We start from the raw sequence: 19,112 nt of genomic DNA on the forward strand, positions 1-19,112 counted from the left end.
CATGATGAATAATAACATCCTTCTCAATTTGAATGTGTGAAAACTGTCACTGAACTAAAGATAAGAGTTCTCAAACCAAAGAATGCCTGAAACTTGTGCTTAATAGTAACAACACACTCTGTTCATATAATCATTTCATCACAAGGATTTGTTTAGCTACGGTAATTAATATTTCTTCTGGCACGTTTTCCATACATACTCACAAACCAGCTATTTCTATACCATAAAAAAGTGTTGTAATTGCTGCATTTGAATCTGTGTTCATTGCTGATATTCTGATTTCCGTTTAATTGTGTGCATATACACATAGAAATACTACACATACATGCACATATCATATTGAAATACATGAGAAAAATAGCCCGGTCTCGCTAGTGTATAACAAATACACATGAGTTAGAGTGCAGAGTCTGTAAAGCACAGATGTGAGTATTTGTGCTATTAAAAATCCTATCTCTCCTCTAAACAACAAAAGCAGCCCTCTGGACAGTCTTCAGAAACAACCAGGGGAACAGCAGACATCAGAGCTGAGTCTTCTGAAGTCAGAGAGACATTTCTAGTATTTTGTTAATCCCTACTCTTATGTCTGCCTGAAAGAATTTGAGCTTCAAACCTGAAGCACAGCTCTTTTCCTTCATAGCCAGATAAGAACAGGGCAGATAAAGGCAGAGAGAGAGAGCAGACATAGCATAGCCCTGGTGCTGGCAGAGACACTGGCTCCTGTCATGAAACACAGCAGGGTCAGGCCTCAGGTATGTTAGCAGACACAAGGCAGCTGCTAAACAGACAGACCGGTCTTTTCAAAGCATCAAATGTTCTCCAGTGCTGGAGAATTGACAAGGATTTGCTCAGGGAGTTCTTGAACCTCCAGGCGTTCTGCAGTGGAGCGCTGAGCGTTGGTAAAGACTGGAAAAAGGAGGCTTAGGTCATGATGTGCTGTGGGATTGCATTGGTGTGGGAGAAGGAAGTGTTTCCAAGGGAAAGAAATCTGAGGTCTGGAGGCTCTGTTGGTCCTTGATAAATCTGGGAATAGATGATGCCTATATTGGTGGTGATCAAAGGGTGGGGAAGGTCCTAGAGACAAAGGTTGACTTTGGCAGCAGAGCAGAAATAAAGTACTTGGTAATGCTGAACACTTATGGCTGAAGACCAGTTAAGTTATAAAACTACAGGGGAAATTCTTGGGTTGTTTAATATTTTGGAACTGGCCAGTGTCTGTAATGCAATATAGGAAGGAAGGAAGCCTGCAGATTCTGGGAAATCTGATCTGCGTCACTGGTAAATCCAAGCTGGTAAATTCCAGGAAAAATAAAAAAACCCAACTAAAGAAGATTTAAATGCCTGAAAAGGTGAATAAATACATAGCACTTAAGGCATGAGGAAATTTTGTTTCCTGAAGAATTATTTAGCTGTTTTGCCAAATATTAGAGTCTTATTCTGTTTAAAAATGAAAGAAGGGAATTTGAGTTATTTGTATGAAAATCTGCTTAATATAATATTAGCTGTAATGTCGGTACTCAAACTTTTGTAACAACAAAATAAATGACAGTTGCCGAGTTCTAAGACTCTTCCTAATGCCTCAGTAGATATAAATGAAAAGTGAATAAGATAAACTTTCTCTCTGTGGGTGTATCCCCAAATGCTACACGGGAAGCATTAGAAGCTACCCCAAGCTACCCATGTAGAATTTGGTTCACTAACCCTTAACGGAGGGACCCATACTGTTTAATTACAAACCACAAAAAGCCAAGAGGGAGGGAATGGGCAGAAAAATCAGACATATTAAAATATAGTATCCACATAGGGAAAAAAGAATTCAATCTATAACTTCATAAATTGATAGGTAATTGGAGACAGCACATGAGTGCAATTTAAATTTTAAAAAGAAGGAAGAAAGAACAAGAGAGAGTTCTCAGCATTTTTATAAGGCTGCTGATGCAACAGTATTTTAATTCCATATCTCAGTACTTAAGATGCAATCAACAGCTTCAAGGATATTTCAGTATGCTTGTCCACTTACCTCCCTGCAAAAGTCTACAGATGTTGAAGTGAGATGTTAGAAGAAAATACAGCACACTCATGGGTGAAAAAATGTGAGACCACATTCATTAAAGGAGCATTTGGGTGGCATGGCATTGGCTAATCACTTCTGCTGAATACACATTTTGTACCTGGTTTCTGGCATATTAGCCATTGATTTCCTAAAATGAACTGGTTGGTCACAACCTTGACCAACTAAGCTATGCTAGCACAATACTCTACTACAGCCTTGGCTTAAAAATGCCATTGATATAAAAACATTTCACAGCTACTAATCCGTGTTTTTGTTCCACATAGTCCATCACAGCAAATCTGTTTCAATGTGGCTTTATTAGGAATTTTCCCACCATTGATTTCTGGAGCAAAGCTGTGTTCCCGGAGTGCAAACATCCCTGTTATGAATGCATGTGTCCCCTTTCTGCAGTGCTGGGGCATTAGTTCATGCACTCAGTTGTTCCAGCAGACAATTCATGAAATTTGTGATCTGAAATAGGCAAGAAGTCCTGTTTTATGAAATAGATTCTCAGTTGTGAATGACAAGTGCTCCTCCTTATGCTTTGTAATACAAAAGTACAGTTCCAAAGGATGTTGATTTAACAGAAACTATCTGTATGTACAGGTCAGTATTATCCTTTTATCTCTTCATTATTTTCTCAGTGGTAAGGACTACATCTAGTAGGCTTGAAAACAAATCGTGTCATGGCTACTGAGTCACTAAACTCAGAAACTACAGCTTTTCTCAATTGCCAGGAAAATATCATACTTTTAAGATGGCGTGTGAACTGCAGTAACAAGGAGCAGCATTTCTGTAACTTTATAACAGTAGATATTACCAAAACGTACCCCAGGCTCTCTTTTTGACTTTGCTGTTTGAGCTGTTTTCAGACATTCAAGTGTTGGCTGTGCCCTGCAAACCATGTGTAATCTGCAAGGAATACATGCTCTGTGATATTGCTCTCAGTTTTTAAGGAGTCTCAAGACCTTTTGCCTTCTCAAATTCCATACCTCTGTGGGTGCTGTGTAACAGATTTCCTCTGTCATGGATTCACTTATTTCCTTTACATGGGATCACTTTACAATAGACAGGAAAATTTACTTGAATATGGAATACTCCAAGATTGTAGGCCATTTGTTTTACTGGAATTTTATATGATGCTCAGTTATTAACATCCATTACTATTAATTGCTAATGAATTAACACAGGAAACTAAAACCACCTCTACTTCTTGAAAATCTATGAAGAAGTGTATTAGTACAAATGCATTTAGACTTTATACTCAAGTTTAGAAAATACTGAAAATCTGTGACACTTTCATCAAGTTCTTTCAATGTCAGGAGCTGCTTGTGGTTTTTCACTATCTTATAAATTAACACGCTTCTAAAATAAACCCATAAAATTCTCATAGTATGTTTTCTAGACAGTCTCCACCCATGTGAGAGTATTTAGATTCAGTGTAAGAGAAAGAACAGTCTGAAATGAAATACTTTATATTTTTAACCATCCCTCCATATTTAGACTAGCTCTCCACTAATGGTGTAGCTCTCAATATCTGCAAGAACATTTGCGGTGCTGGAAACTTCAAAAAACACAAGAACATGGGATCAGGTAATACATTCAGGTTCTCAAGCACATGCTTTATTCCATCATCTGACAGGTTTAAGCAGCTTTAAAGGATTCAGTTTTTAAGAATATATTATATATATGTTTTGCTTCCACCATTTTTCAAAAGAAAAACCTGTCTTCTTTGTTTTATAGCTCAACTTTATTGGATGCCATCACTATATCCCAAGTGGTAAAACCAATACATTCCGGTTTTGCAGTTGTTTCCCTGGTATTTTCAGTGTAAATTTTAGTCTGTCTATTGTAACTGCCTGAAATCTTCTACTCTCTTTCTCATGGAAGATAAAAGTAGCTTCTTTATTTGATGTAAGCTCTTTAAATTCTGGTAAGTATGTATTCACGCACATCAGGCTATCACTACCTTCAGTGCAATAGAAGGGATGATGAGAGCCCACCTGCCTCTTATTAATCATTTAACTCACACGTGACTGTTTCTAAAGGGCACCATCCATGCAGACATTATGGATGTGTAAGCAGTCTGCATAGGCTAGAGAGGCCAGCAGTGGGAGCAATAACATGCTTAGAAGAGACAGGTAACCCCCTGTGTTTCATTTCGTGCACATTGCATAGTTTCTGTTTTAAGTGCTCTTTTTACACCTACTGTTTCTAATAGGAAATAATAATAACAATAATTTTAAAAATGGGGACAAGTTTCATTAAAAAAAAAAATCTACTTTTTTAGCCAAGTAGAAAATAAGAGCAGTAATGACTTCCAGGAAGGCAGAGCACGAATCAAATATTCTTTAAAATGCAACAAGATTTCAAAAATACTTTAGTCACTAGAGGGAGCTTCTTAATCATTATACTATGCAAAACTGCTACCAGTCTGGGGCTTCAGACTCTGAGATGTTTTAAGTACTTCAAAGGCCAATAAGTGTTCCTTCCTCCTGCACCTATTCTAAAGAAATTGATGGTAAAAGACAAGAGTGTGCAAAACTTCCACGTTCATTCCTAGTTCAGAATAAATACGGACTTTCTGAAGATTTCTCCACAGAAAATATGCAGAGTTCAGTAGTACAGTGTTTGGAAACAGCATTAGCTTAGCACAGAGCCCTGGACCTTGGAAAGAAGCCCTCTGTACATGGCTTTCATCTTTCTCCCCTTCCAAGATCATACACCAAAATAAATATAAGTAGCTGTTGTAAGAGAGGTATGCTTAAACCACAAGGTCTGCTCTTCTTCCTTTATATTCCTCAAACCATGGCTGTGCCCAGGGGGCAGTTCCCAGTATAAGGTATAAGCAGTGCCTCTTGCAGTGATGCTCTGGTCCAGCTTTTTCTTGGTTGGGAGGCCCCAGATAAAACAAGGAGATAGGAGATGATAGATACATTCCAGCAATGTCACTGAAGACATAAACTCAATTTTATGCTACACTATAAATTCAGTAAATAACATAGCAGTTATAGAGAGTCATTCTACATTGCAAATACTATACAATTTGTAAGAAGGCATGGGAAAAAAACACAAGAAGCAATAGAAGAGCTGTGGAGAAGCCCTAGCTGCATGAAAGCCTGTTCCAGTCAGCATTGGGACTAATGGCATCCTGAACAGAAGGATGCAGTACCTCCAAACATGCTTTTTTTTTTTTAAAAAACATGCAGCAGCAGAGGGCATCAAACAACAAGGAATCCTTTTCATGTTAATGAATCTTGAAATACTAACATTAGGGGGGAATAGGAAATGGAAATGTACAGATTGAGTGACTATATGGGAGGCTGGGAATAAGGAACAGGTACTGAGAATGGGAGAGAAGGGAAACCAAGCACATCATGTCTCCTGTGTGTGTGCCAACCGTAACCATCCCAGCACAAAACTCTGGGGTTAGGAGAAAGTGGGAGAGGGGTAATATACACTGCTGACACTGCTGACACCAGTTATAGAGGTGCTCCATGAATAAACCAACCTTGAATAAACCAACCTGAGTACTGCCATTGGTGGACCTCCAAACCCTAACCTAACGATGTTCCTTCTTTTAACATACGAAAGCACAGGAAATTCTGTCAGCAATGCAAGACTGCTGTTTGATAACATCTTTCCCAAAACGCTTGGTGTGATAGGGCTCAAACAAGATAATCAAGAAAAAGCACACTAGCTTGCATGTAGCTAAACCATTCCTTTGAGCACTGACAAGAAACCAGGCAGCACTCACATGTCCAGCCAAATGACTCATTTTCAGGATAAGCAAATTCTTCCTGCCAGTACCTCACCACACCCTAAGTCTGCATCCTACTGCAAGTGCAGAGGTGACACCATCATTGCTGCAGGCTCTCAGGGCTGCTGTAAAGTGAAGATATGTGCTCAGTTTCCACAGGCAAAGAAATACTGCTTTGTAAGTACAGCTCTTTTCTGTTTTTCTGAGTGGAAGTGAGGAGAGGTTTATGAGGAGCTGTTGCTGCATCTTTATTGGAGCATGTCAGACCTGAATGAGATCGAATGCTTCCCATGAGAAACCAGTGGCTGGGCAGGCAGCCACTCAGCTACACCTCCAGGGTGCCAGCCCAACCCTCCTGCCTACATGAATGTTGCCATTGTACAAATGGCAGCAGGACACGTAGCTTGAGGGACCATAGCAAAAGTCAGCCCATCCAGCTGCAGTACAGCACGGCTTTCCTGGGGGGAAGTGCGCATGAGCAGCCAAGGCAGATTTAAGGACTGCCTTCAGAACAGATGTGGGACGCTGCACTGCTGTAGCGGTGGTCATGCTGAAAAGTTTGGAATGGTTTTAAGTCGGCTGAAAGACCACATTCCAGTGCCCCAGCTGCCTGCACTGAGCCTAACCTGATACTGCCAGGTACCGTATTCATACTCCCTTGCTATCTCTGGAAATGCACAGGAACATTATAATGGGCCTTTGGAAAAGTTTCTTGCTGCTGTAGATAAAAATATCTCAAGGAAACGTTCAGAAGGCATTTCCTTTAACAACAGCATTGTTCTCATTCATGTCTGGGTACAAAGTGAGAGCAGTTGGCTGCAGAATACTTATCTGAATGTGCCTGTTTTGTTGTTTGTTTTTTGCTTTTTGGTTTTTTCCTTTTTTTATCTAAATAAAGTCTATATCTTAGAATATCTTAGAAGGTATTCTCACAGATTGAGAAGGACCAAACTGAATGGAATATAACCTGCGAGAGCTTTCAGTGAGCGCTGCCAAGGTGATGTCAGAAGTGGCTGCTGTTGTTGGGAAATGTGGATCTAAGTGTAGCTGAAAATATGAATGTTTTACCTTGTGAGAATTTTGATAGAGAAGTGAAGAGACTTTAAGAGTTTAGTCAGTAAAGGGAAATAGTAAACTATAGAAGACCTGCAAGCTATTTCTCCTCAGGATCATTAACGTGGATGAAGAAAGGGATACTACTTCTGGAGGTGCTAATTAATGAGACAGGAGGAGAGCTCTGCTTACAGCTGGGTTCAGTTCAGGTGCAGAGCAGCTGCTTGTGACCCCTCAAGGCACTGATTCTTCAAAGCACTCACAGCCAGGCCAGAGAGAAGCTGTCTGCACGCAACAGGGCCCCCCCTGACTTCTCAAAAAGGTGATAAACTAGGAAAACTTATCTGATAAGCCCTTGTGCTCCCCCAGGAGCTGCTATGGTTTCTCTGGCAGCATTCCCATTGCATTCATTGAGGCAGTGGCCAGACAAACATAATGTCACGCAGTGCTACAAACTAACTGTTCTCTGCATGTTACCTGCTATTTACAGGCAGTTTCTGAGGAAGCCCAGCCTGGAGCTCCACCCTGTGCTTTGAATTAGAATAATCCAACTGTGAAGCACAGGTAGTTAGAGATAAGTAATTACACCTAAATGTGAGCATTTCCACCTCCCTTTAATTTCGACTTTCGGAGGATAGTAGTATGCATATGTAAAACTGCTGTGTATCCCAGTATCTTTCCTGTACTGGCTTAGGAGGCAGCAAAGGCACAAGCCCAGGTGCAGAAATCTGGGTGTCTGTAGATAGCAATGTTACATTGGTAATGATATATTGCAAATGGCTGAAAAGCAATTATCCAAGTATAGAGGAGTAAATTTTCCCACTGAAACTTATAACATTGAGGAATAAAATGTATGAGCCATGGTTATTAACTAAAATGCTAAATATTATCATTTTTGGAAAACAAAATGTTAAACCAGCACAGTTTTGAAAAGTGGGATGTGGGATGGTTCAACAAAACAGGAGATAAAATTGAAATGATTCTTTTGAAGAGCTTGGGACGTGGGGTCATTTGGTTCTAACTTTAATCTAGCAGTTTGTTTTGTCCTATCAGTCAAAGAAAAATCCCCATGGGAACCTTTTCAGAAAGCTGTACATAGAGAGGAGGAATAGCACAAAACCCCCAAATCTGACGCATACAAAGATGGAAAAAACTCAGCTCAGGGTTTAAAGTCGAACAGTAAGAGGACGCAAATATAGTGTCTTCTGTTCTTCACTGAATGAGTATGATTAGGGATTCCATGGCTAAAGTTTTATCTCATGAGCCTGAAAGGAAACTTGGACATTATGTGAAGAAGCAGCAGGCTGTTACTATCTCAGTGATTACAGAAAAAAAAATATGAATGTTAGAAAGGATGGGATTTTAAAAAGATTTTCACTTCCTTTCTGACTAAAAGCTATTTTTAATAAAGCTGAGCTATGTAGCAAAGGAAAATTATTTTGCTATTTTAAGTGAAACATCTTCACAAAAGAGCAAAATTCCTCTAAGACCTGAGGACATCCTATCAATAAAAATAACATTAATGCTTTTACTCCTCTTCATTTACAAACTGAAGCAATTAAATGGATGCTGATGGGCTTTGATTAAGTTTTTTATCAGTTTTTAATGCAGTGACAACTAGAAAGATGCAGGCTTAACCAGGCTCTTTCTCTTGGTTTTATAGGATCTGAATGCTCCAAATGAAGAAATGATCTGGCAACAATTATCACACTGGTATGAAAAAAAGTTCATGAATTATTTTAATATTATTATTAAATCTGAAGCCATCTAACTTTAATAATGACAGAACGCCATATTAAAAAGAATCGGCTTTCTGTGAAGCATACTCACAATGTGATTTTTTGTTTGTTTGTTTGGTTGGTTATTGATTTTACCACTGTAATATTAGAGAGATGAATGGTCAGATCACTGGCTTCCTTCTTTCTTCTGTGTTTCAGGACGTGCCTGGTCAAAGCCCTGATTTTTGGTCTGCTTCTGCAGCCACTAATGACACAGCCTTCCATCATCACACAGCCAAACTTTGTCCTGTTGATGGCTGATGATCTTGGTATAGGGGATGTAGGTTGTTACGGGAATGATACTATCAGGTAAGGAAATAGCATATTAATGGACAGAGCTGAAGTTTTATACAAACCTTCAGTCCTTTGCCCATCACCAGCCATTAGAGCGGTCTTCAAATTCATTTACTGGAGAACTGGGGAGACTTCCTATGAGAATCACTATGTAAGTGTAAATAACACTATCTGGAGTATCTTACACCCTAGGGAGTGTTCCCAGGGCTAGCTCTGCTATGCAGAGCTGTTCTTATCTGGGAAAGTTCTCAGAATCTCACCCTGACTGACACCAACTGGCAAGTTTCTGGCAGGCATCTCTGCATGGCTCGGCCTCCAGCATAAGATCATCCTCAAGCTGTGAGCTCTTTTCTTCAGTAGCAGTGGGGTGCCCTTCATGAACAACCTCCAGAGCATCTAGGAAATAAGAAGGAATAATTGCCTTGAAATTTATCCAGAGAGCTTTTTAAAAAATATTTATTTATTTAATATATATATATATAAATAAAAATAAAAATAAAAATAAACTAATCTTGAATAAAGTAAAGATAAAATAATTCAAACAGAAAATAATCCCAAAACAGAGGTAAGCACATTATTCCTCATTCCCATTCCTTTGAAGGCCCTGTGATTGATACCTGACAGTGCTGGTTGCTCTTTTAGGACTCCGAACATTGATCGCTTGGCAAGGGAAGGAGTGAAGCTGACACAACACATCACTGCAGCTCCACTTTGCACCCCCAGCAGAGCAGCATTTCTCACTGGGAGATATCCCATTCGATCAGGTTTGCCTTGCACAGTGAAGTGGCCTTTAAACATTACTTTGTTGCTGAATGGAACAGTGCTATATGGTGGGCACAAAAGAAATGAGGGTGATGTGGACATGAAGGCACATGAAGACTCTGCAGCTAGGTCTAATACCTTTGAGGTTTCATCTGTATATATGGGGTACAGTGAGTCAGTCTGGGTGAGGGTGGGGGTGGGGTGGAGAAAGCCAGCTCTGCAGAGTAGCTTGCTACCCATCACCTAGCAACTCTGCTCTAGTGCAGCCAGAATGGAGTTGGTACTGCTTTTTGCCTTCAGATAAGTTATTACAAAGAACAGGAAAAGTAACGCATCTTTAAAACTCTGGTTGCATTGATTTCTGTTATGGGTTATTTCCCATTTGATAGGGGAAATAGTGCAGCCCTAAACAGAACAGAGTAGGTGTCTGTCTGTTTCCTCCAGGCTGGGTGCAGAGAAAGTTGTTTGCAGGATAGCTTTATTATCTGTGGATCAGAATGAATCTGTCCTACATAATAACAGTTTGACAGCTGTATTATTTTTCTCAGTTCCATTTTTGAATTTAAACTACTGTCCTGTCAAAATGCATTTTTTATCTGAAGAAGTATGATAAACAAATGGCTCTGTATGTTTCTGCCAGTGACTGCAATGCTTGTGCTACTGCAAATGATCCTCAGTGCCTCCATTCCTGAGGCATTTAGAAGCCAGTGTGTAATCCTGTTTTTGTACTGATTACTCCCACTGAGATTGCTGGAAATGCACATGCACTTGTATAGACCCTGTCTCCCATAGTAACAGCAAAGCTAGGACATCCAGTGCTTCCATGGCATATCATACTTTACATTACATCATTTGACAGGGTTATGTTACTATATAATGTTGAGTAACAGGTTATGAACCTGCAGATGTGGAGAAGATCATTATGTCATGTAGCTTCTCTGTGGGTATTAGCAGCCATATACTGGCTCTGCCACTCTGCAGGGACATTGTGAATTCCCTGGCAGCCTTATGCAAGGTGAAGTTTGAGGGTGACAGAGGGCCAGAATCTCCCTCCTGAGATCCCTGTCCTCATCACTACACCAGGCCAGCACACTGCTTGCAGCCTGGATGCTACTGCAACATGTAAATGCATCTGTGCAACTGTGCCAATGCAGATTAAAATGGTGCAGTGTGAGCTGCAGAGAAGGATAACTATTGTGCAATGAAGAGATTTAACTCTTTCTTGTCCACTGTCCTAGATTAATACCCCCAAGCTTACAGCATTAGGATAAACATGTAACTTTGTAAAACCAATGAAACCAGGAAACAAGGAAGTGTGTGTAGGGAACATGCTTTGGCAGGGGGGTCTCGATGATCTCTAGAGGTCCCTTCCAACACCTACAGTTCTGTGATTCTGTGATTCTGTGAAGTACATTTCATAAAACTAACAGTAATACTTATTGAGCTTTTGTTTTACTATTATATTTTGTAGGAATGGATGCTATAAACAATTATCGTGTTATTTTTTGGAATGGCGGCTCAGGAGGGCTCCCTCCAAATGAAACCACTTTTGCCAAAATACTGCAGCAACAAGGCTACAGCACAGGACTCATCGGTATGGAAATGTTTCTGAATCATAGGATCAATCATAGATTCATAGAATGGCTTGGGTGGGAAGGGGCCTTAAAGCCTATCCAGCCGTCACCTCCTGCCATGAGGAAGGCTGCCCTGCACCAGTTCAGCTGTCCAGGTCACCATCCAACCTGACTCTGAGAGCCTCCCAGGATGGGGCACCACAGCTCCTCTGGGTAATCACCCTCTGAGTAAGAAATTTCCTCCTAATATCTAATGACCTAAACTGTGTTTCACCCATATATCTCAATCAAATTCGTTGGTTTATTTAGCAACTGCACATTCCTCAGCTGTAATATTTGTATTTCCTGATCCAAGCATATTGTGTTCTGACCAAAAAGAGTCTCATAAAAGAAAAAATGTCTGACAAAAAGAATGACCTTTACTGCTGGCCTTCTTTCAAGCATGCTGACATTATGTCATCAAAATGTATATTGGAAAACATGATGTTAAATATATTAACTGAATGCCATTCTACCAATTATTACAATGCTATTTAACAAGAAAGCAAAAGATGAGTTTCATGCAAATATGCATGTTCCTGCTTTACATGGATAAGAGCAGATTCACAACTTGCACAGGAGGGAACAGCTGCTGATTAAAACAGCGGAAACAGTTCAAAATGTCATGGGACTTGCTCTTTCAAAAACAGAAGCAAAGCAATTATTTCTTTTTAAGTGCATCATGCCACTGTAGTTCAACAATATTTAAGCACAACCCACAAAACATTACATCCTGCAGCATTAGCAGAAATTCCATTTTGCTTTATATTTTACAGGCTTTTTTAAACATGATCCAGTTTGAAATGATTATTTATCTTAGGTATATCACATGGCATTGCAGACTCAGGAAACACAATAGTTCCTGAGATGAATATTCAGTGATTTGCCCTACCTCATCCAAGCATCTAAATGCCCACAGCCAAAATCTATGGCTGACACAAAAGAAAGTAACAGTTGCACAAGAAAACTGAATTTACTGGAAAAAAAAAAAAATATATATATATATATATGTCAGCAGCAATGGATTTATATTCATCCATCAGAATAAATGGAAGACATAAAGAGCAAGAGCAAACAATGTGAATTTTTCTGTTGGATTTGTAGCAATGTCATTTTAGTTGTTTTAAACCTCTCGTAAAATAGCCTATGCCCATTAGACAAGATCTTCAGCTTGGCTTCAGCGTTTAATCACTAATGAAATAACCAGATTTGTCCCCACTTTGAAGAAGAATTGCCCTGCAGGGAGATTGCTGCATCCCACCTGGGAGATATCTAGCAAAATGTGCCACCATTTTTCCTGGCATCTCAGCTATAACCACATTGTAGACCCCGAGAATGTCTTTTAGTCATGTAGTTTATCTAGATTGACAGATTCTGATTAAATGAACTTTCTAGGTAGAGTGACATAAAAGAAAAATTAAAAACTACTAAAAAAAACTACTAAAAAAAACAAAAAAAACCATAAGAATAAATAACATTCAAGTCACAAAGCAAGAAATCTTAAACCGCATCCACCCGTACCATTATAACTGAATGGCTACTAAATTACTGCGGCTGAATTTGTCATTGGTTTGTTCTGTGCACAACCGGTTTAATTGCAAAGTTAAATCCTACTGATAAACTGTGGTTTGATGGAAATACTTTGCAGAGTCCTTGTAAGTCATAAAGCCAATGTTTTACAACATACATCCTCAAAGAATAGTTTATCTTTATTAGACAATTTAATTTCTGCAGTTTTGGGCTTTTTGGAGCATATCAAAAACTTTTATCAAACTCACTTAGAGATTACAGTGTCAAAGTACATCTGAAGTACAAGGATGCTTTAGCTGAACATCGACATGTTCATTACAAATCTGTTTCATTTTATAGCTGGCTGTAAATATGTTAAAAGGTAAACTGAATATAGATTTTGGCTGTAAGTAATTCATACACCTGGAATATAGTTTTCCCCTTTCTTTATACTAACATCCAAAAAGTAACTTATTTTCTTTGCTTAGGATAATATATTTCAGTAAGTTCAAAGTTCTTTAATCCACAATAAGAACTGGTTGCAAATTAGTTTTTTAGTTAAATTCTGAGGGTTCATTTTGATCTATAAATCTGAGATCCAAGGCCCCCACTGTATCAGAGGTTGTAAAAAGTAATTAAACTACACCTTCTGTATAAGACAAAAGAAGTAGATTCTGAATCAAAGGTATTCTTGAGCCTCAGTGTTTGAGCCAAAGGAGCTGACTTGTGTTTCTGTGTAAGTACGTATCCAGTCTGACTGCATGGACTTAGAAGGAAGGAACAGCATAATATTAATGTGTCATTCATTGTAGTAGTGAACATCTGATCATGAAAAAAAAAACACATGGTATTATAAAATGCTCCAAGGTCTGTGCTTTCCAAGGTCTCCCTTCTCCCATTTCATACCTGACAGGTCTTCAGGAAGGCCATACATTTTGAAGAGTGTGAAAAAATGACTTTTTCCATATATCTAGTTCCTTTCATAGTCCAGACTTATTTACATTTGATCATAGCTACAGAGCATGAATATGGATACAGAGAACCAATAACTCTGGTGGAAATGTATAATGTATAGTTGTTATCATTCATCAGTTATAGGATATACCCTATTTTATCCATACATACTTAATATGCAGAAAAAGAAACCACAAACAAGGGAAAAAAAATGGGAAAAAAAAGGAAAAAAAATTTTGAGAACTGCTTTAATAAAGAAAAGTTCATTTTTACATACTATTTATTTACATTTTAATAATATACATTTTCAGGGAAGTGGCATCTAGGCGTTAACTGTGAACACCGAAACGACCATTGTCATCACCCTTTGAACCATGGGTTTGATTATTTTTATGGGATGCCTTTTACACTAATAAGTGATTGCCAAACGACAGAAGAACCAGAGATGGATAGAGCCTTCAGAAGGAAAGTTTGGCTTTATACTCAGATGATTGTCCTTGCTACACTCACCACTGCCATAGGGAGAATCACTGGCTTGTTTTCTGTCCACTGGAAAACAGTGATTTGCCTTGCTGTGTTTACTCTCCTTTTCTTTGTGTCCTGGTTCTCAAGTTATGGATTTGTAAGATATTGGAACTGCATTATAATGAGAAACCATGAAGTCACTGAGCAACCAATGGTGACAGAGAGGACTACATCTTTTATCTTGAGAGAGTCCATTTCATTTATTGAAAGGTAATGTGAATTTACTTTGCAAACATTTGTTTTGTTTTTTTGTTTGTTTATTTGTTTTTTGCATGTCCTTCAAATTTTAAACATTTTCCTCTGTGAAGTCTTTGTAATTTCTTTAACAGAAAGTAGAATAACGAATATTATTATATATTAATAAAGATTATATAGTATTAAAACAAAACACAATGCAGTCATTGGCCACAGCCAACATGGGTTCATGAAAGGAAGTCCTTTTTAACCAACTTAACCTCCTTTGTTTGACAGCACTACCCACATAGCTGTCAAAGGGAAGCCAGTTAATGTAATCTTTCTGGATTTCAGCAAAGCTTTTGATACTGTTTCTCACAGTATCCTTCTGGACAAAATGTCACTCATACAGCTAGACAAAAACATAATGTGATGGGTAAACTACTGTCTGGGGGGCCAGTTCTACTAAATGGGGTCAAAGTGAGATTCTACAGGGCCAGTTCTCTTAATTGGTAAATGATAGCAGAACTAAGTTTCCTGGCAGGGGAAAGAAAAGCGATGAACTAGCTGTATCATGCAGACAATGTGGGGGATCAGTGGCAGGTGACAAACTTCTTCATTTCAGTAGTACTGTGATATTTTGCAATAGCAGAAAGTGGAGCTTCAGTATGAAACATTTCTATGCATCACCTGGGGGGAAAAGTGAGAGGGTCAAACAGTATTTTATCAGACAAATCCTAATTGCTGGGTGTTAACTTACAGTGTAAGATGTTTCTGAGTTGAAATATGTATGTAAATCATAATATCATTTTCCATTATGTCTGAGCTCTGTATGTATTGAAACCCTTCCTCCTCGTAACCGAATGTCAATTTCTGTTTTTTTTTTAGAAATAAGCACAAGCCATTCCTCCTCTTTCTTTCCTTTTTACACTCCCACACCCCTCTACTGACAACAGATAAGTTTCTTGGGAAGAGTAGCCATGGTTTATATGGTGACAATGTAGAGGAGATGGACTGGATGGTGGGTAAGTCACTAGCAGATAAAAATGTATCCAGCTACTTAATGACTAGCTGCACACAGTGAAGTGTAGTAACACATCCTATAATAAAAATGCAGCTGCCAGTAAAAGAACAAGGAACAGAATTAACAGTGGGAAGGAAAAAAAGTCCTAATGTCTGTCACTGTTGGCTTACACTGTTAGCTTTTTATTTTCTAGTCTTTGATCAAAGGAGTCTTTCCATTCTGCGTATGCAGAATCTAAGTTTTTGCTGCCTTGAATAATGCTTTATTTACATAATTTTACAGCACATTTCTCTTTTTTACAATATAGGCTCCTGGTCTGTAACCATCATTCTTGCACTCTCTTTTCTAAACTGCTAATTATAAAAGAGTTACAGCATGTCATCATTTTTTGCTTTTGTAGGGAGTGAAATACAAATATAAATCTAAGTCCTGCAAAACTTTTCTTTTAATAAACATTGATTGTACCTACATGGATTAATGTTTGCAAGTCAGAGGCTAAAAGGTATATTGTGTGTACTATATTTTTAATTTTTTAATATATATGCATTCTTGTGTTTGCAGGGCAGGTTCTAGATGCTATTGACAAGGAAGGTTTGGAAAGAAATACATTAGTTTACTTTGCCTCTGATCACGGTGGATGGCTGGAAAGGCAAGAAGGCAAAAGGCAGCTGGGTGGTTGGAATGGAATATACAGAGGTAAGATGGTGACAACCCAGCAACAACTACAGTATTCAGGGTACCACTAAAGCTTAGGTAAGACTGCATGTTTCAGAATTAACATTTTTATCACTGGAAGTTAATTATTATGCATACAAAAATGTACACAATTCTAGCATGTGCAAATAGTTGCATGATGAGGAACTGGCACTTCCTCAAGGGAAAACTGATTGCAAATTGATTGTTATTCCATATGCTTAACATCCATAAATGTTATAAGATCTGAAACTTTGCTTTAACTGCAGCAAGTATTTTATATGGTTGTAAAAGAGGAGAACAAGGTTGGGAAATTGCTTAGTACTAAAAAATGTTATCAACTCTGAGTTCTAATGGTGCAACATGCTTATAAAGCAACAAAAAGAAGTGAGAATAGAAGGTAACTTGAGGAGCAATTGAGTGAACACATTATCAGTGGTTCTAATGAGGAGCTTAGTGGTAAACTCTAAGAGGATAAGGAAAACTCGTGAAGATAATGTTAGAGAGTTTATGCTAATACAGAATATTCATCTAAAATTTCTCCTTATTTTAAATTAACCATTTATTTTAATGAAAATTTGGGAACTTTTTGTTTGTTTGTTTGTTTTCAATGAAAGGTGGAAAAGCTATGGGAGGCTGGGAAGGAGGAATCCGTATCCCAGGGATATTTAGATGGCCAGGAGTGTTACCTGCAGGCAAAGTGATCAGTGAACCTACGAGCCTTATGGACATTTACCCCACAGTAATTCATTTGGCTGGAGGAGCAGTACCTCAGGACAGGTACTAACGAGTGTCCTTATTCCTCCCTTTCTCTCAAGATAATAGAAGATTTATTTCTGGTATATATTCTAATGGTCTGACATTTTCTTTTCCACTCCTGCTCCTTTTCTAGGCACATAAGTCACTCTAGCTCAGTCACCTCTTCTCTACATTTGATATGCAGGATCTGCTTGTAGTCTACAAGCATCTTCTTTGTTCAGAGCTGTCAGTTCCAACCAGAGGTGTCCAGAGGGAACACAGAGCTGTACAGCTGTCCCCAGTCTGATGATCTCCATTTTTTCTTTTAGAGTAATTGATGGCCGAGATCTGATGCCTTTACTGCAAGGAACAGTTGATCACTCAGAGCACAATTTCCTGTTTCACTACTGTGGCACTCATTTACATGCTGTGCGATGGCACCAGAAGGACAGTGAGTACAGCTATTATTGCCCAAGAACTCAATTTAGTCTGCAGGAGGACAGATTTGTTTGCCCTTTTGAGAGGGGAATTCAAGCTTTCCAAATAGTTCCACATGTAAGATGATAAAGAACATTACCTGTACTTATGTGACACAAAGTATTTGCTCATGGCCTCTAAGTATATGACATGAGTTCTGTAATACCAAGCAGAATACTGGAGTTCAGGATGGGTCTTGCCCATCTATCTATATGAAGAAATTTAGAAAAATCAGAAATCATTTTACAATACTAGTTTATATTTGGTGTCATTTAATTTAAATGACTTTAGGAAACTATATTAGGTAGTTAATGTAGACCAGAAATGCAAACCAATCTCACAAAAATGAACTCTAGGAAAATGTTTGATCCTCTAATGCTTGGTGATAATAACCAACAGTATCATTCTGAGCCTTTTTTCTTTCCTGGCAGGTGGAGCCATTTGGAAGGCTCATTATGTGACACCAAACTTCCGTCCACTCGGGGCTGGGGGTTGTTACGACAGAGGATTTTGCCCATGTTTTGGGGAAGGTGTGACCCATCATGACCCTCCGCTGCTGTATGACCTCTCACAAGACCCTTCTGAGTCCCAGCCTCTGTCAGCTGATACTGAGCCACTTTTTGACACTGTAATAGAGCAGATTGAGAGAGCCACTGAAGAGCACCGCAGGACACTGACTACAGTCCCGCAGCAGCTCTCTGTGTACAACATCATCTGGAAGCCGTGGCTTCAGCCCTGCTGTGGGACGTTCCCGTTCTGTTGGTGTGATAAAGAAGGTGATGATAAACTTGCTGACCTATAAAGGCAATAACCGAAGTTACCCAAGGTTTTAGATCATGAATATTTTCTCTGGGGTGTGTTTATTAAAGGATTGTTTAGGTTTTTGGTTTTGTTTTTAATAGAGACTTTATTTAAGAATTGTTACAGTGAATTGCACAGTATTTGGTAAAGGTGGCTTTAGACTGGACGCTCTCAGGGAGAGATAAGAGTAGTGTGATCTGAAGAGCATGTTTTAGTTTGTATTTGCTGACAACTGAATGAATAATTCAATTATACTGAAATGTAATGACATTAGACTTCTACCAGTAATTATACAACTTATCTTTTGTTGTTTATGAATGTCTATTTAAAAGTTTTGCTGTGTTTTTTCTTTTTCTTCTGAATTTGTGAGTCACTCAGGGATTAAGATTTCCTTTCTTTTTTAGTTAGCAGCAGTGCTAGATATCCCTGCAATACATTTTTGCAGACTTTTACTCCTACCTCCCAAATATTTCCAGAATATTTCTTCACAGAATCTCCTTTAAAAGTAGCTTCCTTCCTTGTTGTCAGTCCCTCCAACAGCAGTGATGATGGCAGCTGGTTAGCCTGGGACTTCTTCATCAGGAATGACTACCTAGTTGAGGCAGAAAGTTTAGAAGCTAGATCTGCATATTACAAGCTGAATCTATCAGTGCTTTCTGAGAAGGACAGGCATTTTCTGACTGCAGTCAGCTGCTCTTTGTAGAGAACACAAAAAGGAAAAAAATTCCCTTTCCAAAACCCCACTGCAATCATCTTCCTAAGCAGCATTAGCAAGCATGTAGTGTCATTGATGGTCACACAAGTACAAAGTCATTTAAGCACAGGTCACACAATTTATCTCAGTGCCCTAGAAATGGCTAGGACTCATTTCTCCTTTGGTAAATGTTTAGCTTATTTTGCTTGT

At 38.7% G+C, this 19,112-nt stretch overlaps 1 protein-coding gene across 2 annotated transcripts; it reads left to right on the forward strand.

Moving 5' to 3' along the window:
• Window positions 1–5,888: 5,888 nt before the first annotated feature.
• LOC107306001 (arylsulfatase H-like) lies at window positions 5,889–18,542 on the forward strand. 2 transcript variants are annotated; one of them, XM_015848745.2, is made up of 11 exons: window positions 5,889–5,990; window positions 8,530–8,579; window positions 8,804–8,953; window positions 9,581–9,702; window positions 11,172–11,294; window positions 14,088–14,511; window positions 15,364–15,500; window positions 16,061–16,195; window positions 16,810–16,972; window positions 17,260–17,381; window positions 17,839–18,542. In XM_015848745.2, exons 2-11 carry the CDS (start codon window positions 8,554–8,556, stop codon window positions 18,207–18,209), a joined length of 1,773 nt encoding a protein of 590 aa, XP_015704231.1. In that variant the 5' UTR covers window positions 5,889–5,990; window positions 8,530–8,553; the 3' UTR covers window positions 18,210–18,542. The 2 variants fall into 2 exon arrangements, with proteins under 2 accessions (XP_015704231.1, XP_015704239.1); XM_015848753.2 differs by lacking the exon at window positions 5,889–5,990 and adding an exon at window positions 6,282–6,452.
• Window positions 18,543–19,112: the final 570 nt, after the last annotated feature.

The sequence above is a fragment of the Coturnix japonica genome, chromosome 1 (assembly GCF_001577835.2).
Source record: "Coturnix japonica isolate 7356 chromosome 1, Coturnix japonica 2.1, whole genome shotgun sequence".
Lineage (NCBI taxonomy): Eukaryota > Metazoa > Chordata > Aves > Galliformes > Phasianidae > Coturnix > Coturnix japonica.